Source organism: Trichechus manatus, unplaced genomic scaffold, assembly GCF_000243295.1.
Source record: "Trichechus manatus latirostris isolate Lorelei unplaced genomic scaffold, TriManLat1.0 scaffold00033, whole genome shotgun sequence".
NCBI classification, from domain to species: Eukaryota; Metazoa; Chordata; class Mammalia; order Sirenia; family Trichechidae; genus Trichechus; species Trichechus manatus.
In genome coordinates, this window is record NW_004443969.1 from 15,821,627 (window position 1) to 15,845,907 (window position 24,281).

General features: G+C 36.3%; 1 protein-coding gene across 1 annotated transcript in view; it reads right to left on the reverse strand.

The window, feature by feature from the left end:
• LRP1B (LDL receptor related protein 1B) overlaps positions 1-24,281 on the reverse strand; it is a 1,771,065-nt gene that overhangs the window by 690,635 nt on the left and 1,056,149 nt on the right. Inside the window, exon 23 of the mRNA XM_004375116.1 lies at positions 19,900-20,145. Within this exon, the coding sequence (XP_004375173.1) occupies positions 19,900-20,145 (246 nt within the window). The remainder of the gene's footprint in view (positions 1-19,899; positions 20,146-24,281) is intronic.

A 24,281-nucleotide genomic window follows, 5' to 3' on the forward strand; every position in this document is an offset into this window, starting at 1 on the left:
AGTCTTCCAAAAATGCAAGAAGAAAAACACTTCCCAACTCATTCTATGAGGCCAGTATTTCCCTGATACTAAAACCAGACAAAGGCTACAAACAAAATAGAAACTACAATCCTATATCCTTTATAAATATAGACACAAAAATTCTAAAAAAACTTATAAAAGTTAAAATTGAGCAACATTATCAGGAGAATTAGACATCATGACCATGTGGGATTCATCCCAGGAAAGTAAGTTTGGTTTAACATTCAAAATAAAATGTAAAAATACATGTAATACACCACATTGATAGAATAAAAAACACAAGCCATATGATCATCTCAGTAAATACAGAAAAAAGCATTTGACAAAATCATACATACTTCATGATAGAAAACCTGTGATAAACTAGAAATAAAATGGAATTTTTCAACTTGAAAAAGGGCGTCTATGAAAAACTACATCTAACATCATAGTAAGGGTGAAATATCAAATGCTTTCTCTCTAAGATTAGGAACAAGAGAACAAGAGAAGGATGTCTGTGCTTTCCACTTCCATTCAAAACTATACTGGAAGTTTTAAAAAGAGCAATTAGAAAACACAGAAATGAAAGTCATTCAGGCTAGAAATGAAGAAGTAAAAATATCTTTGTTCATAGATCGCAAAGTTTTGTATACAGAAAATCCTGAAGAATCCACACCAAAAATATTACTACTAGTACAACTAATAAAAAAATTTAGCAAGGTTATAGAATCAATATAGAAAAATCAGTTGTATATCTGTACACCTGCAGTGAACAACTCAAAAATGAAATTAAGATAATTTCAATTTACAATATCATCAAAAAAGGATAAAATACTTAGGAATAAATTCAACAAAAATATGTAAAAATTGTACATTGAAAATTACAAAATCTTGTTGAAATTAGTTAAAGACAACCAAAGCTAATGGAGAGACATCTCATGTTTATCAATTATTTCATATTGTATCAGATTTCACATTGTTAAGATGGCAATACTCCCTAAAATGTTCTACAGACTCAATATAATTCCTAGCAAAATCCCAGCTGCCTTTTATGCAGATAGACAAGGAAATCTTAAAATTCATTTGGATATGCAAGGAACTCAGGGATGTCAAAAGAATTTTGAAAAAGATTAACAAAATTGGATGACTTATCTTCTCCAATTTCAAACTTATTACAATGCTACATAATTCAAGAGGGCCTGGTATTGACTTAGGATAGACATATAGATAAATACCCCCACGTCTCTGTCATTTTGCCGTATTGTGGGGGCTTGCATGTTGCTGTGATGCCGGCAGCTATGCCACTGGTATTCAAATACCAGAAGGGTCACCCATGGCAGACAGGTTTCACCTAAGCTTCCAGAGTAACACAGACTAGAAAGAAGGCCCCAGCAATCTACCTCTGAAAAGAATATGCCAGTGAAAACCTTAGGAATAGCAGAACATTGTCTGATATAGTGCCGGAAGATGACCCCTCAGGTTGGAAGACATTCAAAAGTTGACTGGGGAAGAGCTGCCTCCTCAAAGTACAGGACTTAAGATTTTGGGACTTTAATTTGCTGAGGTGGCATGACTCAAATGAGAAGAAAAAGTTGCAAATGTCCACTACTAACAGGAATGTGGAATGTACAAAGTATGAATCTAGGAAAATTAGAAATCATCAAAAATGAAACAGAATGCATAAACACTGATATTGTAGGCATTAGTAAGCTAAAATTGACTGGTACTGGCCATTTTAAATCATACAATCACATGGTCTACTACTTGAAGAAGAATGGTGTTGCATTCATCATCAAAAAGAACATTTCAAAATCTATGCTGAAGTACAATGCTGTCACTGATGGGATAATACCCATACACCTACAAGGAAGATCAGTTAGTACAACTATTATTTAAATTTATGCACTAACCACTAAGGCAAAGATGAAGACATTGAAGATTTTTACCAACTTCTGCAGTTTGAAATTGATCAAACATACAGTCAGGATGTATTGATAATTACTGGTAATTGGAATGCGAAAGTTGGAAACAAAGAAGCAGGATCATTAGTTGGAAAATAAGGCCTTGCTGGTAGAAATGATGCTGGAGATCACATGATAGAATTTTGCATAACCAATGACTTCTTCATTACAAATACCTTTTTTCAACAACATAAACAGTGATTATACACGTGGACTTCACCAGATGGAATACACAGGAATCAAATTGAAAACATCTGTGGAAAGAGACAATGGAAAAGCTCAATATCATCAGTCAGAACAAGGCCAGAGGCTGACTATGAAACAGACCATCAACTGTTCATATGCGAGTTCAAGTCGAAACTGAAGAAAATTAGAACAAGTCCATGAGAGCCAAAGTATGGCCCTGAGTATAACCCATCTGAATTTAGAGACCATCTCAAGAGTAGATGTGACATATTGAACACTAATGACAGAAGACCAGAGGAGTTGTGGAATGACACCAAAGACACCATACATGAAGAAAGCAAGAGGTCATTTAAAAGACAGGAAAGAAAGAAAAAACCAAAATGGATGTCAGAAGAGACTCTGAAACTGGCTCTTGAATGTTGAGTACCTGAAGCAGAAAGGAAGAAATGATGAAGCAAAAGAGCTGAACAGAAGATTTCAAAGGGTGGCTTAAGAAGACAAAGTAAAGTAATGAAATATGCAAAGACCTGGAGATAGAATACCAAAAGGGAAGAATACGCTTGGCATTTCTCAGGCTGAAAGAACTGAAGAAAAATTCAAGCCTCAAGTAGTAATATTGAAGGACTCTATGGTGAAAATATTAAACAACACAGGAAGCATCAAAAGAAGATGGAAGGAATACACAGAGTCACTATACCAGAATGAATTGGTGGATGTTCAGCCATTTCAGGAGGTAGTATATGATCAGGAACCAATTGTATTGAAGGAAGAGGTCCAAGCTGCACTGAAGGTGTTGGCAAAAAACTAGGCTCCAGGAATTGATGGAATATCAACTGAGATGTGTCAAAATGAATGCAGCACTGGAAGTGCTCACTTGTCTATGTCAAGAAATTTGGCAGACACCTACTTGGCCAACCTACTGGAAGAGATCCATACTGATGCCTATTCCCCAGAAAGGTGATCCAACCAAATCCAGAAATTATCAAACAATATCATTAATATCACAGGCAAGTAAAATTTTGCTGAAGATCATTCAAAAGTGACTGCAGAAGTATATTGCCAAGGAACTGCCAGAAAGTCAAGCCAGATTCAAAAGAGGATGTGGAAAGAGGGATATTGCTGATGTCAGATGGATCTTGGCCAAAAGCGGAGAATAACAGAAAGATGTTTACCTGTGTTTTCTTGACTACGCAAAGGCATTTGACTGTGTGGATCTTAACAAATTATGGATAACATTGTGAAGAATGGGAATTCTAGAACACTTAATTGTGTTCATGAGGAACATGTACATAGATCAAGAGGCAGTTGTTCGAACAGAACAAGGGGATACTGTGTGGTTTAAAGTCAGGAAAAGTGTGCTTCAGGGTTGTATCCTTTCATCATACCTATTCAATCTGTATGCTGAGCAAATAATCCAGGAAGCTGGACTATATTAAGAAGAATGGGGCATCAAGATTGGAGACTCATTAACAACCTGTGTTAAGCAGATGACACAACCTTGATTGTTGAAAGTGAAGATGACTTGAAGCACTTACTGATGATCAAAGACCACAGCCTTCAGTATGGATTGCACCTCAACATAAAAAAAAAACAAATCCTCACAACTGGAACAATAAGCAACATCGTGATACATGGAGAAAAGATTGAAGTTGTCATGGATTTCATTTTATTTGGATCCATAATCAACATCTATGGAAGCAGCAGTCAAGAAATCAAACGAAGCATTGGGTTGGGTAAATCTGCTGGAAAAGACCTCTTTAAGGTGTTAAAAAGCTGTCTTAGTCATCGAGTGCTGCTGTATCAGAAATACCACAAGCGGATGGTTTAACAAAGAGAAATTTATTTCTTCACAGTAAAGTGGGCTAAAAGTCCAAATTCAGGGCGTCAGCTCCGGGGGAATGCTTTCTGCCTCTGTTGGCTTTGGAGGAAGGTCCTCGTCCTAATCAATCCCCCCATCCCCCCGGACTAGGAGCTTCTCTGCGCAGGAGCCTTGGGTCCAAAGATGCGCTTTGCTCGCAGCACTGCTTTCTTGGTGATATGAGGTTCCCAACTCTCTGCTTGCTTCCCTTTCCTTTTATCTCTTGTAAGATAAAAGGTAGTGTAGGCTACACCCCAGAGAAACTCCTTTTACATTGGATCAGGGCTGTGACTTTAGTAAGGGTTTTACAATCCCACCCTAATCTTCTTTAACATAAAATTACAATCACAAAATGGAGGACAACCACACAATACTGGGAATCATGGCCCAGACAAATTGATATACATATTTTTTGGGGGGCATAATTCAATCCATGACAAAAGCAAACACGTCATCTTGAAGACTAAGTTGTGCCTGACCCAACCCATGGTGTTTTCAATCACCTCAAATGCATGCAAAAGCTGGACAATGAATAAGGAAGACTGAAGAAGAATCGATGCCTTTGAATTGTGGTATTAACGAAGAATATTGAATATACCAGGGACTGCCCAAAGAACGAACAAGTCTGCCTTGGAAGAAGTACAACCACAATGCTCCTTAGAAGCAAAGATGGTGAGACTACGTCTCACATACCTTGGACATGTTATCAGGAGGGACCAGTCCCTGGAGAAGGACATCATGCTTGGTAAAGTAGTGGGTCAGCAAAAAAAAAGGAAGACCCTCAAGGAGATGGACTGACACTGTGGCTGCAACAATGGGCTCAAGCATAACAATGATTGAGAGGATGGCACAGGACCAGGCAGTATTTCGTTCTGTTGTACATAGGGTTACTATGAGTAGGAACCTGAGACCAGCTAGGGACAGAAAAGGCCTTAAACGACAAGTTTTGTCAGTTAAAAATTTTGTCTAGAAGAAGAATGTTGTGAATATTGTTTGTTCCTCTTGATCTGTCCTCTTGTAGCTGTCTTTCAGATCAGCCAATTAGAACTGAAATCCTGGGCATGCGTGGTAAGAGACCAGGTCGACAGGCAGATGACCTCATCCCATGAGTGTTGCCTAGGAACCAAAATCACCAGACATATGTCATCGAGCGGTGATGGAGCCCATTTCCGAAGCGTGAAGTCTGTCAGCCACTTCTGTGCCAGAATCTACCGCAACCCCTTTTTGAATATATATGAAGTTAATGGATATGTATGACTTCCCCTTTCCCGCTATCAAACAGCACTCCAGCCCTTTGCTGGGAGAGAGAGTGCTTTCGGGGAGGATCCTCTCTCCTCTCCTTACTCACTGCGAGTAATAAACTATGCCTTGCTTTAAATCCGCTTGACTTTTAGTTATTCTTAACTAGAGTGCAAGCAACGAACCCACTGCATTTGGTAACAAACTGACTCGAAGCCATCTAACAACTACAACGTAGATAAATACATTACAGTTTAGAAATAAATCCTTATATTTATGGTCAAATGCTTTTTGACAAAGGTACCAAGACAATTCAATGGGAAAAAGATGTATTTTCAGAAATTGTGCTAGGGCATAGGATATCCAATTGCAAAAGACTGACGTTGATACCTACCTCACACCATGTACAAGTATTAAATCATAAACCTCCATGTACGAACTAAAACTATGCATCTATTAGAATACATAGGACTATATCTTTGTGATCTTTGATTTGGTTTCTTACCTATGAGACCAAAAGAATAAGCAACAGGGGCAAAAACAGATAAATTGGACTTCATCAAAATAATAGTTTTGTGCTTCAAACAGCACCAACAAGAAAGTGAAAGACAACCCACAGAATAGGAGAAAATATTTTCAAAACATATATCCAATAAGGGACTTTTACACAGAATATAAAAAAATAATTACAACTCATTAATAATAAGACAAATTACCCAATTTAAAAAATGGGCAAAGGATCTGAATAGGTATTTCTCCCACAAAGACAGGCAAATAGCCAATAAGCACATAAAAAGATGCTCAACAGCATTAGTCATTAGGGAAATGAAAATCAAAAGCACAATGAGATAGCACTTCATACCCACTAAGATGAATATAATAAAAAATATGGATGATAATAACTGGTGGCAATGATATGGAGAAATTGGAACACTCATACATTGTTAATGGGATTGTAAAATGGTGCAGTCATTTTGGAAAATGGTTTGGCAGGTCCTTAGACTGGTAAGTATAGAGTTACAATATACCCAGCAATTTCACTCTCAGATATATAGTCAAGATAAATGAAGATATATATATATACATAAAAACTTGTACATGAATATTCATAGCTGCATGATTCATAAAAACCAAAAAGTAGAGACAATCCAAATATCCATCAAATGATAAATGGATACACAAAATGCGGTTTATCTGTGGGTCAAGTGTGCACAGCTTGACCAAGGTAAATGATGTCACTAATGAGCACACAAGAGAAAGGGACATTTTTGGTAAATGCTGTAACATAAAATTCTGCAACAACCCAAAAATATATGTTTGGTTATATAAGTAGGCATGTATGCATATATGTGTATATGTAGGCATATATGTGTATATATGTGTGCATGTATAGGTGTATCCATATGCATGTATGTGTGTACATGCATATATATTCATATATCTAATAAAGCACATAGGGGGCTCAGTAACTGATAATTCTTAGACATAACCAAAAACCTTGCAGGAGTCATTTACTGGGTTTGAAGGCTTAGGACCATAGTCTCATGAGACAACTCAGTCAACTGGCATAATATAGCTCATAAACTCTATGTTCTACTTCTTAGTTTGGTGAGTAGTGTTTGGGGTCTTAAAAGCTTGAGAGAAGCCATCTAAGATACAACTATTGGTTTCTACTCAACCAGAGCAAAAGAGAAAGAAGGAAATCAAAGACTCAGAGGAGAAACTAGTTTACAGGACTAATATTCTACACAAACCATGGTCTCTCATACCCTGAGACCAGAAGAACTAGATGCTGCCCCGCTACCACTACTGATCATTTTGCTCAGGGCCACAATGGATGCATCCTGATGGAATGGAAGTAAAATGTACAACAGAACTTAAATTCTTAAAAAGTCCAGACTTACTGGACAGGTTGAGACTAGAGGACCCCCAAGACTATCGTCCTGAGATGCCATTTAGACTTTGAACTGAAACTGCTACCAGAGCTCACCTTTCATCTAAGTAACATACTGGTTCATAAAATAAAGGATATCACCTGTGAGTACTGTGCTCCTTTTAAAAAATTATCTACATGAGACCAAACAGTCAACATTTACTCCAAAGCAAAGATGAAAACGTAAGGTGGACAGGGAAACTAGAATACTGGAAATAGAACAACTAGAACAAAAACAATGAGAGTGGTAACACATTGTGAAAAATGTAAACATTATCACTAAAAAATTTGTATAGAAATTGTTATATGGGAACCTAATTTGCTGTGTAAACTTCACTGAAAACATAATAAAATATTCTTTTAAAAAATGTGGTTAACACATACAATGAAATATTATTGAGACATATAAACAAATGAAGTACTGATACGTGCTATAACATGGTTGAACGTTGAAAACATTGCACGAAATGAAAGAAGTCAGTCACAAAAGACCACATATTGTGTGGTTCCATTTATATGACTTGTCCAGAATAGGCAAACATATAGATGCAGAAAATAGTTTAGTGGTTTCCAGGGCCTGGGGTTTGGGGTGATGGAGACTGACTGCTAATGAGTATAGGGTTTCTTTATGGGGTGATTAAAAATTCTAAATTTAGATAGCAGTAATGAATACACTACTCTGTGAATTTACAAAAAAACCCTGAATTGTACACGTTAAAAGGGTGAATTTTACATATTTGAACTATATCTCAATCTACCTGCTATGAAAGAAAAAGTATGGTTATAAGCGTGAAAACTTATAAACTATAAAGAAAAGTACAAATACGACTTTTAGTTCACTGTTAACAGTGTAGGTTCACATTGAATTACATGACTTTACCTCATTCAAACTAATTGGTTTAACTGTCCTTAGCTCTGAAATCATTGCCATCTACATAAAGAAAATACAGCATGCTAACAATTTAATGCTGTTTTTTTTTTCCTGTGAGTATTTGTGCTAGTTGGAAAAAAAAGTTCTTTTAAAAAATTAATGGAATATTTCAACTCGATTTTTAAAAAAATGAAAAAATACAGAATTAACTCAAAAAAATTAAAAAGAATGAAATAACAAATGCACCTACAGAAGTTGATAAAATAGAAAAAAAAAGTCTGTCAAAAAAACTCAAAGCCATCATATTTTTGTTATTTCATATATATGTATGAAATGTAGGAAATATATATATATAGGAGCCCTGGTGGCACAGTTATTAAAATGAAAGGTCAACAGTTCGAACCCACCAGCTGCTTCACAAAAGAAAGATGTGGCAGTCTGCTTCCTTAAAGATTTATAGCCTTGGAAAACCTATGGGGCAGTTCTACTCTGTCCTACAGGGTTGCTAAGAGTTGGGATCAGCTCGACGGCAACAGGTCTAGGTGTTTTTGGTTTTAATAAAATAAACCTATTGTAGAACTGATAAGATAAATAGCTGATTGATCAATATGATCGATAGATTGATAGATGGAGCAATGGACCGATAGATAGCTAGACTGAACAAACGAACAACAGGAAGAATGAAAATAGTAAAATAATTAGGAATATAGAAAATATTTCAAAAATAAAAGAATAAGATGAACATTTCTATACTGCATTTGAAAATAGTGAAAATAATACTTTATCTAGGGAAATACAGAATACCAAAATTGACAGAAAAATTGTTAAATCTGAACAGATTTATAACTATTATAAGCATTGATTCAGTAGTAACATTATACTCTCCAATCAAATTAAAAAGAAAAATCCAGAAGACTCAAACAGACATGTGAGTCCACAAACTGCTTGTAACAATTCCATGATGAGATCTGAGCAGATTGAGAGTAGAAACTCTTATAGCAATGCAACATTGCCACAACTTTGAAATGCATAATCATTTTTTCAATAATCATTTATTTTATTTTATAACAAATATTGTTCCTTAATGGATTGGAAAGAAAAATTCACCATTTACCACAGATAGTTTGAGAAGTGAAATTTTAGACATCATAACTCCTCAACTATCAAGGAACAGATTATTTCTATGTCATACTAACTGATGTTATGAATGTTGTAGGTGCTGTCCAGTTAGTTCCGACTCAGAGTGACCCTATGCACAACAAAAGGAAAACACTGCCCGGTCCTGCACCATCCTCATAATCATTGCTATGTTTGAGCCCATTGTTGCAGCACTGTGTCAATCCATCTTGTTGGGGATCTTCCTCTTTTTCGCTTACCCTCTGCTTTACCAAGTGTGATGTCCTTCTCCAGGGACTGGTCCCTCTTGATAACATGTCCAAAGTATGTGAGACGAAGTCTCATCACCCTTGCTTCTAAGGAGCATTCTGGCTGTACTTCTTTCAAGACAGATTTGTTCATTCTTCTTGCAGTCTATGGTATATTCAATATTCTTTGCTAAACCCATAATTCAAAGACGTCAATTATTCTTCGGTCTTCCTTATTCATTGCTCAGCTTTCACATGCATATGAGGTGATTGAAAATACCATGGCTTGGGTCATGTGCACCTTAGTCCTCAAAGTGACATCTTTGCTTTTTAACACTTCAAAGGGGTCTTTTCCAGCAGATTTGGTCAGTAAATTAGGTCCTTTGATTTCTTGACTGCTGCTTCCATGGGTGTTGATTGTGGATGCAAGTAAAATGAAATCCTTGACAACTTCAATCTTTTCTCCGTTTATCATGATGTTGCTTATTGGTCCAGTTGTGAGGATTTTTGTTTTCTTTATACTGAGGTGTAATCCATATTGAGGGCTATAGTCTTTGATCTGCATCAGTAAGTGCTTCAAGTCCTCTTCACTTTCAGCAAGCAAGCTGTGTCATCTGCATATCATAGGTTGTTAATGAGTCTTCTTCCAATCCTGATGCTGTGTTCTTCTTAGTATAGTCCAGGTTTTTGGATTATTTGCTCAGCATACAGATTAAATAAGTGTGGTGAAAGGATACAACCCTGACACGCACCTTTCAAGACTTTACACCATGCAGTATGCCCTTGTTCTGTTTGAACAACTGCCTCTTGGTCTATGTACAGGTTCCTCAGAGCACAATTAAGTTTTCTGGAATTCCCATTCTTCGAAATGCTATCCATAGTTTGTTATGATCCACATAGTCGAATGCCTTTGGGTAGTCAATAAAACATATTTACACACCTTTCTGATATTCTCTGCTTTCAGCTAAGATCCATCCGACATCTGCAGTAGTATCCCTCATTCTAAGTCCTCTTCTGAATACAGCTTGAATTTCTGGCAGTTCTCTATCAATGTACTGCTGCAACCGCTTTTGAATGGTCTTCAACAAAATTTTACCTGTGTGTGATATTAATGATATTTTATAATAATTTCCACCTTCTGTTGGATCACGTTTCTTTGGAATGGGCATAAATATGGATCTCTTCCAGTAGATTGGCCAAGTAACTGTCTTCCAAATTTCTTGGCATAGACGAGTGAGCACCTTCAGTGCTGCATCTGAAACCTGGCTACCATGGAAGACCCTGCTGTTGTTTGAAATATTGATGGCATAACTTCCAGCATCACAGCAACATGCAAGGCACCACAGTACAACAAACAGAGAGGAGTGGTGGGATCTAATGAACAGAAGAGAGGAAAAAGTCCTTAATACCTTTTACAAGGTTATTATAACCTCCAAAACTGGAAAGAAAAGTGCAAAGAAGTGAAATATTTGGTCAGTTTCACATATAAGTATTTAGGGTGCAAAAATTCTAAAGTAATATTAGGAAACCAAATATAGCAACAAATAGTACAATTTGTTGGCATAAGAAGAGTCCACCCATAGGGAGGCAAAACTTGACTATATTATAAAAATAATACTATTTATACCATTAACATATTTGAGAGAAAACAAATCAGATTATCCCCCCAATAGATACTGAAAAATGCAATCCACAAACTGCTAGAACTTATGAAAGTTTTTAGCTAGAATTTTAACATATTCACATCATATACCAATGAGAAAAATTTAGAGGATGCAATTGAAAAAAAGAAGACTCAAAATGGCAATAAGATCTAAAAGGTTATCAAGGAATAATATAAATTAGAATGTAAAAAATATTTTAAATTACACAATTTTTGAAGAGATAAACAAAAATACAAATAAAAGGGAAAATATTCTGTTTATAGATAAAATAAATAGCATATATCTATAACAATTACAGTCCTCATGTAAATCTTAACAGTCTTTTGTTGTGGTCCTTATTTTCTGACCCAAAAATTTAAAATAAAGTGTGAAAGAGAAAAGTTGTTTGGAACAGGAATAAGCAGGTGAGACAGCCAAATCCAGATATCAAAATCTATAATGTCTTAATTTATAATTATATCTTGCATTCATATCAATACCTTCTATGAACAAGATCTTTTATAAAATATGGTGTTGTTTAATAGACTGGTATAACACAAGACAGCCAAGCTCTTTCACACATGTATGGATATTTGGTATGCGACAGAAGTGAAATTGTACAGCAATGAAGAAAGAAATGACTAATCAAAATATTGTACTGGGATACGATATTGACTCTCCACTTGAAATATTTAATAATATAAAAATAAAAAAAATTCAAATAGAAAAATCAAAATACTTTATATGGAAAAATATACCATTATAAAAAGTTAACAGTATATAGATGGTAATTGAGAATTTTCAGGAAGTGTGTAGACAGAGATGGGAAGGTGGCTCTGGATGTTCACTAACTTTAGAAAATAATTTAAATAATAGATAACAAATTATCAATATTTTTTTAAAAATATGGGCTGTGATACATTTTTTCCATATAGTTTACAAATATATGTGTTTTTAATTTCATAATAAGATGAAAAATGATTAAAAACAGATCTTTTGTCTGAACAAATGACCTTGTGATGCAGTGAATTGTTTTTATATGGCCTTTCTAGTCATGGTCTTCTAACTCTCCCAAAATGAAAGGCTGAGCCACAGTCTTGCAAGGGATTGGTCAGTTTACTATTCAGGTTGAGTGACTTGCAGTTCACCAAGTGGATTGGTCAGTTGGTGGCCCTGGTGGGAGGGCCATGCCTTGAAATTGACAAGGAGTTTCCTTACATAACGGCCAATCACACAGAGGTTCAGGGGAAGCTCACTAACATCAAGAAGAGTGTGGAGTGTAGCAGTCCCTTGGGCAGAGGACCCGGGATCCCTCCCTGAGAACCTCCTAGACCTAGAAGAGAGAACTGTAACACAGAAGCCAGCAAGAGATGGCAGTGGTGGGCTTGCTGGGCCATGGAGTGAGGCAGCTGCAGTGGCCACTGAGCGAGAGCTGAGCGGCTTTGGGCAGAAGGCTTGCCAGTGAAGCTAAAAAAGCTGTAATTTGCCCATGCAGGGCAAAGGCCTGAGTGTGCCCTGTGCAGGGGTTGCCTCAGAGAAGGGGCAGATTATCCATTAGGCAAAGTATGCACGTCTTTTCTGTGGTGAAACGCACGTGAAATTGTTCATTGCAGACGATCTGATAAGCAAGGTAAGCACCATGTTTACCTTGCCTATGGATAATCCGCCCCTGAAACACAGTATTTAACCTGAACTACGGTGCGCCTGCCCGGTGACATCAGAATGGAATGGGTAATTTGGGAAAGTGTAAGCAGTTCTCCTTTTGAGAATCTATTGTTATTGTTGGCTGTTTCCTTTCTGTAAATAATAATAATGGCTTTCACTTTGCCAACACTGTGCAAGTGTCTCGTGTGTCCAGCTCAAACACAAATGAAAGTAGCACCCACGGAATGATTGACACCAGTGGGTGAACCTGCCTCTTTCCTAGCAGTCTAACGGCTGCCTGGAAGATTGAGGCATAGCCTGTCTGCAAGTGCAATGCAGATAGGTAGACATGTACATACACATCTTTACATTAACTATTTTAATAAAACTGCTAAAAGGCTTTTCAAGATTTTTTATTAATTATATTCAGGTCGTGTTGAGAAAATAGCTGTTTGATAAACTTTTATTTGATAATGCTAGACTATCATAAACCAGTTTACCAAAGATCAAAGTGTAAATGTTCAAATTCTTTCATATTTCAACTCTGAATCTAGATAACTTATCCAACTGTCTCTACTTTTAGGATTTCTTCCATCTTATTAAATTATTATTTCCCCTTTGAGAGAGTAAAAAGTAATGACAAATCTCATATGTCATATCATAAACTAGTAGGAAATTATAAAACCTGGATTTTAGAATCCCAAATTCTATGGTGTTTTTTACTTTCACCAAAAGAAAACCCTGTATAAAATATTTGGAGATAAAATACAATGAATAATTTTCTGGTTTGTTTTTCATTTTGACATACTCATATTAACTTCTTCTGAAGCAAACTTCATTTTGAATGAATATTAGTAAAAGGTGAGGTAGCCATACATTTTTATAGTCTTCTAACAATTTTTCCAGCATACTAACTCTTGTCTCATTAATGATTTGATTTAGCAATCCAAACTAGCACATCATGCTTTTAATATAGAAATAGCTTGAATTTTCCTGCTTTAGCATATTATGAGAGATAGCATATGTACAAAACGAAAAGGGTTACAATTTACATTTTTATAGTAATGAATAGTATGTTTTTTAAATACAGTACATCCACAAGTATCTTTCTAAAAACGCTCAGAAGGCTATGGTTTTCTATCTATAACTCTCCTTTCTTTGATTTTCTCTTAATCTTGGAACAGGTTCCCATAATGATTTTTGTGGGACAGAATATAAAGCAGTAGATGGCTTGTCTAAGAAAAGAAGTTCCTCTATAGTCCTCTCTGGGTAAATTGTTATTATAATTATACAACCAGCAATTCTATATGAATAACTCCTGATTCTTTATCATACATATATAATATCATCAAACAGAAAGTGATACTATAGTTACAATACTTCCTTTCCTGCTATTTCAGAGATTTTACTGTCTTTTCTGCTTTTACATTGAAGGATTATTTGAATTTCTCTGCCTTCATCATCAGATTCATTTCCTTAAACAGTAGAAACTTATGAAGTGGTAAATGGTCTGTCATTTCTCTGGCTCAACAAACATTATTACTTCTTTTTCTCCATTCGCTCAGCTATAGCAATATTAGGAATGAATGATAGCTAAATATTACTGAAGTGCGATGTACATGAAGAAAGAAGGGATAGAATCTCTGGAATGTCCGACAGGATGGACTTTCAAGTACTATTCAAACTTAGGAATTTATAAGATTCTGTCATTAGCAGTCCATCAATGTTTCTTGAGGCCCAATTATTTTGCATCTCTCCTCTTAATTTTTGTTGTGTGCTGTCGAGTTGATTCAGACTCATAACAGTCCTATAGGGCGGAGTAGAACTGCCCAAAAGTTTTCCTAGGCTGTAATCTTTACGGGAGCAAACAGCCAGTTCTTTTCTCAGCAGGTGAGTTCGATCTCGCAATCTGTTAGTTAGCAGCTGAGTACTTAACCATTGTGCCACCAGGGCTCCTTCTCCTCTTAATTCCTTTCCTGAAAATCTCTGGACATTTTTTTCTCAAAAGCTCTGCTTTATATTTCAGGTGGTTTGTTTGTTTTTTAACTCATATATTCTTTTCATTGAAAAGAATGGATCCCTGGTGGTACAGTGGTTAAGAGCATGGCTGCTAACCAAAAGGTTGGTAGTTCAAATCCACCAGCTGCTCCATGCAAACCCTATGAGGCAGTTCTACTCTGTCCTATAGGTCACAAGCAGTAGGAATCGACTCAATGGTAACGGGTTTGTTTTTTTTTTGGGTTTTTTTAATTCTTTTCATTAATTAGTGGTATGAATCTGAATTTGGTGTGTATGTGAAAGAGAAAGAAAGAGAGGGAGAGGCAGAGAAATACAGACAGAGAGAAAGATGAAGAAAGAGAGAGAGAGACAGAGAGAGGCATAAGGAATTCAGCAAAAAATCATTGTATTTTCAGGACATAGCCCAGTAACTTTTACTAAAATTGTATTTAATAAATATTTATGATTACATAGATGAATGATTAATTATAAAAATAATTAAATGAATATTCAGCCCCAAAGATATTAAGTGTAGGGGGGATAAAAACGATCACGGGAAAAAGAAATAAGCAAAGGAATAAAGCAAAGCAAGGAGTGTAGGAAGCAAAAAGAGATAGAAAGATTGTTTAACAAACATCACCATAAATGGTATGAGTAAATTAGTGACTGAATGGGAGAAGATATTTGCAAACCCTACAGCTTAGTCCATATAATTAATCCTTACAATCAATAAGAAAAGGCAGCAATCTTAATGGAAAAATTTTCAAAGAAAATTAATGGACACAGAAGGCTAGCAATCATGTGGAGAGATGGTCAAACTCACTAGAAATCAGAAAAATGTGAGTTAAAGCAATGATATATTACTCTACTCCTATAGATAGATAAATAGATAGATATAAATATAGTTAAAAAAACTAGAAAGTCGAATAATTATAGGAGTTGGCAAGGATGTGGGAACTTGGGAAGCATTCTGTTGGTGCACATGTAAACTGATGAACTATTCTCAAGAGCAACTGGTTCTACTTAGTTATAGTAAATATGCTGTTATTATTAGTTGCCATTGAGTTGATTTTGACTTACAGTGATCCCATGTGTACAGAGTAGAACTGCTCCATAGTGTTTTCAAGGCTTTAGGAGGCAGATTGCCAGGTCTGTCTTCTGAGGCACTTCTGGGTGGGTTTGAATTGCCAATCTTTTGGCTAGTAATCAAGTGCTTAATCATTTGTGTCACCCAAGGACTTCTAATAATTATAGGCACATTCTGTGATTTAGTAATTTAGGTACCATAAATATTTTTATGCAGATGTATAAGAACACCGGTAAACGTATGCCCATGGCAGCATTAAGTGTGTAGAGAATAGGAGGCACACTGAGTGGACTTACATAGTAGACTGGATAGGCAAACATAATGCATGCATACCATTTGGTACTACATACTGGTTAGAAGCAATAGATCAGTTGTACACATAGCACATATCATAACAACATAACACTGAGTGAAAAAAAGCAAGCAGCAGACTAAAATATCAATGACTATACCATTTATATGAATTAAAGATATATAATATATACACATAAAACAGTAATACATATATATTGAAATAATAGATATGAATCAAAACATATACATAAAAGCATTAGAATGGTTTCTTCTGGATCCAGATGTGAGGAAGAGGAGTAGGCTCTAGGGATAAAAGTAAAGAAACAGAGAGAGCAAGGGAAGAAGAGAGGGAGAGAAACAGGGAGAGAAGGATTTTACATAGAATAATGGTAATACTGGAGCCCTGGTGGCACAATGGTTAAGAGTTCAGCTGCTAACCCAAAGGCTGCCAGTTCGAATCCACCAACTGCTCCTTGGAAACCCTATGGAACAGTTCTACTCCATCCTATAGGGTCGCTATGTGTCGGAATCAATTCGACAGCTACGAGAGAATGATAATACTATGTGAGGAAGCGAAGAATGTAATAAACTCAACCTTCTGTGTGTGACGATCAAAAGATGAGCGAGTGAGTGAGAAGGAAAAGGAACAGAGACAATAAATACAAGATTAATTGAAGGAAAGGAAAAGGGTCTATTACGGATGGAACTGTGTCCTACAAAAATATATGTTGAAACCCTAAATCCTGTACATGTGAATGTGAACCTGTTTGGAAATAGGGTTTTTATTTTGTTTTGTTAATAAAGTGATAGTGATAGCAGAGTAGGGTGTTTCCTAAAGCTAATCTCTTTGGATTGGTGTCTTAAACAGAGGAATAAAGACACAGAGAACCAGACACACAGGGTGAGACACCACGTGACTACAGAGGCAGATGCATCTATAAGCAGCAAAGGAACACTAAGGACTGCCAGCAGTCGCCAGAAGCTAGAAGAGGGGCCCACAGAAGGATCAACACGGCTGAGATCCTAATTTGAACTCTGAGCCTCCAGAACTGTCAAAGAATACATTTCTGTTCTTTAAAGATACCTACTTGTGGTATTTTTTATTATGGCAGACTAAGTAACTAAGGCAGGTACCAACTACTTAAAATAGAGAAAGTTTTTGTATTCAACAAGCATTTGCTGGGTATTTAGGGATTATAAAATAATTTGATTCAATAGCAACTTTCAAGAAAGTCTGGGTACAAGTGACAGAAGTGAGCTTGTCAAGTAAAGACAATTCAAAGACATCATGGGAGTGTGGGGACACACAGCACAGGATGAGGCCATGTAAAAGCTCCTAACTTGGAATCAGGAGGAATGAAGTTCAAAAGCTTTCTCTCACATCTCTTAGCCATGAGGTCCTGGGCAAATGAAGTACATTTTCTGGGTATCAGTTTCTATAGGTAAAAATAAGACATTAATAATATCCAATTGGTTTCTTGTGAGTAATAAATGAATTACTATCAAATTTTAGGTGCTTGATAAATGGTAGCCATTAGTAACATTATCATAATTAAACTGAAGAAATGATTCATAGAGGAAGGAGTTTTAAAAAAGAAAGGTTTTAAAGAGAGAAAAGTGATTAATAAACTATGAATTAGAGAGGAAACATAGAAGTAACTGAAAAAATAAAGTGTTGAGATATGCAACAAAAGTTGAGATTTATAAGACATGTTAAATAAAAAATAAAGATCATTGAATCAGTATTTATGGAAGGTCATTTTTTTTAAGCTAGTAAGATGTTAGGAGTGAACTTAGAGAAAATAAAATCAGTTAAAAACTCAGGAAAAGCCAGAATTTATTCCAATGTTGAATTATTGCAGTATAGATTATAAGCTGTTTTTAATTCTCCTGGAGTACAAAAATCATTCTAAACAAGTCAATCATTTTGTCATCTGTATCCACAAAACAGATATAAAGTCAAATTCTCATGTCAAATATGATTATAAATGTGTATGAGGTCAAAATTTGATCTATTGTTTCCCTACTCCAAATATGTATATGAAGAAGATGACTGTTGTCATCAAAACAAAATGCTATGTTCTTCAGCCTCTCAGGACAATTTGCTCTATATGAGAATCTTGGAGAAGAAAGAATGAACACGTCTGCCGAATTTATGTGTTTAAGCCTCAAATTTTAATGGCCAGGAATCACACATACACATAAACACACACAAATAACCACAAAAAGCAACTAATAATAACTTAATATTTTCTGCAAAAATATAATAATGTATTGCACATCATTTTCCCAGACTGTACTGGATATTATGTAAAATATAAAAGAAAATCCACAACTTGGTTTCTAACTTCAAGATACATATTATTTCACTGGGGACATAAGGAATAAAGGAAGAAAACAGGAATAAAAATAGCAAATTAAAATGTGAACACATATTGTCATGAACCATATATCTAAACATAGAGCGGAACAATAAATGTAGAATAAGAGTATTCGGAAGAAGATTTCATTAAAGAAGAAAGATTTGAGCTAGGTCTTACAGAATATCAGAATATTTAGAGTTGAAGAAGGGAAAGTGTAATCTAAGTAGAAGAAACAAAATGAATAAAGGTTTAGGAAGTAGGGCCACTTAGCAGTCTGATGAAACCTATGTACGACTTCTCACAAAGTTTTCAGGAGAATAAAAACATTATTCTAAAAAGTTAAGAAAAAGTATACATATAAAGTATAAAGGTTTACAAAAACATCAAATACATTGAAATATAGTTATCAAAAAAAGAACACTTGGATATGGTGAAATATGTGTTTCTTTATTAATGCATTAGATAACAAGGCCTACCATTGGGCCTAATGACTCCCATTTTTGAAATGGTAATGAATGTAAGTGATACTGTGAGATATCTACAACAAATTTCATGTGATATGAATGTATTATTCTATTGGAAACAAAGTCATAGTTGTTGCTAATAGCTTCTGTGGTGTGTGGCCTACATTCACGATTGAAAGAAGTGCTAAATTTCAGCTTGAGGTTAAAGAAAATAAAAGTGTAATATTTTCCCCAAAAGTGTTCACAGACGCCTTCAATTCAATCCATGGACCTCTAAAAACCTGCAGAAAACGACAGGAAGTTATCATTCATTAAGCACCTAATGAGTGGGAGACACAGTAACAAGTGTTTTCATGTTACTCTACAACATGCTAAAAGGGAAACGCTGTTATAATAGACATTGTTACTTAATAGATGAGAAAACTGAGGCTCAAGAATTTTTATCTAAACAGCCTAGGGTTTTACACATAATTTATTCCAGAGGCAGGATTAGAATTTAAATCTGTCAGATTCCAAAACCCTTATTTGCTTTTCCCACTGTCCAATACCACCTAAGAGAATCAGCAGAATTTTTTTTTTTTAAAGCAGTTAGAAAATGGACAGAATCAGTTCAAGTTGTTTTGTAGAGTATTGGAAATAACAATCGAAAGTCTGGGGGCAGGGCCAGAATTTGGAGAGTTACAAAAATTATTCAAAGAGAAACAAACCAAATGCTTGATAGCATACAAAAATAAACCACAAAGGAGTGCACTGATGAGAACATGTTTAAGGAAAAAAAAAAACTGACGACAGTAATCTGAACGGTAAGGACTTTGCAATCTTTTCCCTCCAAAAGATTTTGGAGTGGGCCTAAAATGATACATCATAGTTAAACGTCTTATCTAAAATTAACTGAATACTTTTATAAATTTTCTGAAGATGAGTTTGTATTATTTCGGTTTTCTACTCAGGATCTATTCTTAAATAGAACAAGACACTCAAAATATCTGCTTACCAACATCTGTGCAACTTTCACCATCCACATTCAGCTTCCACCCTTCATAACATGAACACTTGACTGTGTGCTTGTGCTGCTCACACACTTGACTGCACTTGAGATGACCGCTACAGTAATCCATGATTTCACACGTTTTATTGTCTTTCTTAAGTTGAAGTCCTTCAGGGCAGGAACATACAATGCCTCTGCCAGGAACAACAGAGCAGTAGTTGCTGCAGCCTCCATTGTTCAGGGAACATTCATCTATAAAGGAAAAGGTTGTAGGTTACACTCAATGGTTTTCCTCATTTAAACAATGATCACTGAGCTCAATTCTCTAAGCCTTAAATTAGAGCCAAGATATTATAAATGAATATTAGGAACTCCTCTTAGGATTAATTTTTCCCAGGGGTTAAGTGGAAATGATGAAAAAATTCATCTAATGAGTAAATTTAATTCCTCTAATAGGAGTTAAGAGTTCCTGGGTGGCACTAATGGTTAAGTGCTCAAATACTAACTGAGAGGTTGGTGGGTCTGAATCATCCAGAGGTGCCTAGGAAGAAAGTCCTGGCAATCTGCTTCTGTAAGGTCACAGCCTTGAAATTCCTATGGATCAGTTCTAGCCTGCAAAAATAGGGTTGCCATGATTTGGAATTGACTCCACAGCAATGGGTTCATTTATTCATTTATTTTGGTTTAGAATAGAAGTTAGGAATGAAAGATTTTCATTTTTATAAAATCTTGGAGTATGCTTGGTTTTACTCCATAGAGATAAAAAGAGTTCACACTTTCTACTATGAATGAAAAGATTAGACTGAGCTTTTTGGCAGTTAGCAGTTACCAGGCACAGCAGTCTTCCAAAGGCTATGCATCCACGTTGATGATTTAAATATTTGACTTCTTTCAGTGCTTATAAACAGCTATCTACATGTATATACATAGTATGTATATATATTTTTCTGTATCTAAAATATGATCCACAGTGATAATAGAACTGATTAGTCTGCTCTTGACTGGTTGCAGCCAATTAGTTTTTAAATTAGGTAAATTGCTATATTTAGGTGCCATTGAGTCAGTTCTGACTCATAGCAACCCGATGTACGATAGAACGAAACACTGCCCAGTCTTGTGCCATCCTCACAATCATTGTTATGCTTGAGACCACTATTGCAGCCACTGTGTCATTATGCCTTACATGTTTGTTGTTATGATTTACTCAGGGAGGTCATGGAAGCATAATAAAAAATATACTAAGAAAGAAAAATGAGGAGGCGGGGTCAAGATGGCAGAGTAGTCAGATGCTTCCAGTGGACCCTCTTACAACAAAGACATGAAAAAACAAATGAATAGATTATTTATGACAATCTAGGAGCCCTGAACATCAAAGGCAAAGTTAAGGAACCGGACTGAGTGGGAGAGGGAGAAAGAGACAGTTCAGAAGCTGTGAGGAGTTGCCAGACCTGACCCGGCAAGAGCCTGAGCCCTTCAGGCCTGATCAGCTCATGGGTGAGCGGTAAGGCAGGCAAGCAGAGGTGCTCAGGAGGCATGGTTTGTGCACTGGGAGAAACCCAGAAGCAGAGACTCTACTCGGCCACCCAAAACCAGTGAGAAGCAGCCCTCAATCGGTGAAAGATAAGTACTTGCATACAACCTACCGCACAGATCAGAAACACCCCCTTAGGGAAAAACCTCTCTCTCTCATTTACCTCCCTGCTTCCTGTTCTGCACTGGGTCCCAGAGCAGCTTCAGCAATTGCTGAGTCCCCTGGGCCAGAAGTAGGATCTGTCAGACATCCTGAGCCATTCTCCCAGCCTTGGAGAGTGAACAAATTAACAAAAAGGGAAAAAATAAACTGCAGGCTCCCCTAAGCCAGGAACCCAGGGTAGGCAAAGCTCTTTGCCTAGACACAGGCATAAGGGATCCACAGACTTTGAGAGCCTTTCCCCCTGCATAGACTTGTGTGGGCCCATTTCAACAGCATAGGCCCACATTACCACAGTACAATAGGGTATTTACCTGAAGTCTAATCACAACTGTTTCCGCTGTGAAGTGGTAGGTTCGTGATATTTGCCACTACTCTGCCCATTAAGCAGGGTCTTCACCTACCCACATCAGGGGCCTGAGGACTGGTGGCTCCACCCACGCCACCTAGCCACCTCAGATGCAGGCCCAAGAATAAGAGGTGACCCACAGTCCTTACAGCCAACAGCATTGGGCGATCATAGTCCAGCTGCAAAACCCACTCACCTACATGCTCTAGGGAACAGGGACATGCCTTTCTCCTGGACACGTGGGGGTGGCTGTCAGCCCCCTGCCTTGCTCAGAATGTATCCCCCTGCTGCAGTCAGGTGCCTGTGCCTACACCATGCCTGTCTAGGACTGTAGGTGAGAGTCTACAACACACACTTGGTGGCTATTTACCTGGGCACATAAGTTGAATCCATACAGGAGGAATGGGCAGACTCCTGAGCTCACATACCTAGTAACAGATCTAACCACCTGGTGACAAGACATTAGAGATTCAAAGGTACCAATAATCAACTAGCTCATATGAGCAGCCTATTTGTGCATATCAAAACAAAACAAGAAGCAAGGAAACAGTAAGCAAACATAAAATAAATAAATATAATAACTTATTGATGAATTGGAGACAACAGTCAATATCAAATCACATAAAGAGGCAATCCATAATGGCTTCAGCAAGCTCCCAAAATAATCTAAAAAGTTTCCAGAGGAGGAAAATTTCTTGGAATTACCAGAGGCAGAATACAAAAGATTAATATACAGAACTCTTCAAGAAATTAGGAAGGAAATTAATCAAAATGCAGAACACACAATAGAGGAAATTAAAAAATTAGAGAAGAGCATAATGACAAATTTAACAGGCTGCAAGAATCCATAGAGATACAGCAATCAGAAATCCAGAAGATTAGCAATAAAATTTCAGAATTAGACAACTCAAGAGAAAGTCATAGGAGCAGTATTGAGGCAATGGAAGTCAGAACTAGTGAGATGGAAGATAAAGCACTTGACACCAGCTTACTTGAGGTAAAATTAGATAAAAGGGTTTTTAAAAAAATGAAGAAAACCTAAGAATTATGTGGGACTTTATGAACAGGAATAACTTGTGACTGATTGGAGTACCAGAACAGGGGGGTATAACAGAAAACACAGAGAGAATTGTTGAAGATTTGTTAACAGAAAACTTCCCTGATATCATGAAAGATGAGAACATATCTATCTAAGATGCTCATCAAACCTCGCATTAGGTAGATCCCAAAACAAAGTCACCAAGACATACTATAATCAAACTTGCCAAAACCGAACATAAAGAGAGAATTTTAAGAGCATCTAGGGATACACGAAAAGTCATCTACAAAGGAGAGTCAATAAGAATAAGCTCAGACTACTCAGCAGATACCATGCAGACAAGAAGGCAATGGGATGACATATATAAAGCCTTGAAGGAAAAAAAAAACTGCCAGCCAAGAGTTATATAACCAGCAAAACTGTCTCTCAAATATGATGGTGAAATTAGGGCATTTCCAGGTAAACAGAAGTTTAGGGAATTTGCAAAAACCAAACCAAAATTACAAGAAATACTAAAGGGAGTCCTCCAGCTAGAAAATCAGTAACATCAGATAACAACCCAAGACTAGAACACAAGACAGAGCAACCAGATATCAACCCACATATGGAAGTCACAAAAATAAATCAAAGCTAAAACACTGAAAATAGGGAACCAGATGTCAATATGTAAAAGATGATAACATTAAAACAAAAAAGAGGGATTAAAAAATGTAGACATAGATTTTTCATATAGAGAGGAAGTCAAGGTGATATTAAGACATAAAAGACTGGTATAAACTTAGAAAATTGGGGTAAATATTAAGGTAACCACAAAGGAAGCTAACAATCCTACAAGTCAAAATAAAAAACTATAAAAATATAAAGACTCAGCAAACACAAAATTAACAAAAATTAAAAAGATGAAAAGAAAATATATAAAGAAAAACAACTTAGCACTGAAAATTAAGTGGAACAAAGAAACTGTAAACAACACACAAGAAAAGACATCAACATGACAGCAGTAAACTCATACCTATCAATAATTCTGCTGAATATAAATGGACTAAATGCACCAATAGACAGAGAGTGGCAAACTGGACAAAAAAACACAATCCATCTATATGCCGCCTATAAGAGACACACCTTAGACTTAAAGACACAAACAAACTAAAACTCAAAGGATGGAAAAAATATATCAAGCAAACAACACTCAAAAAAATCAGGAGTGGCAATATTAATCTCCAGCAAAATAGACTTTAAAGTAAAATCCACCACAAACAATAAGGAAGGACAATATATAATGATTAAAGGGTCAATACACCAGGAGGACA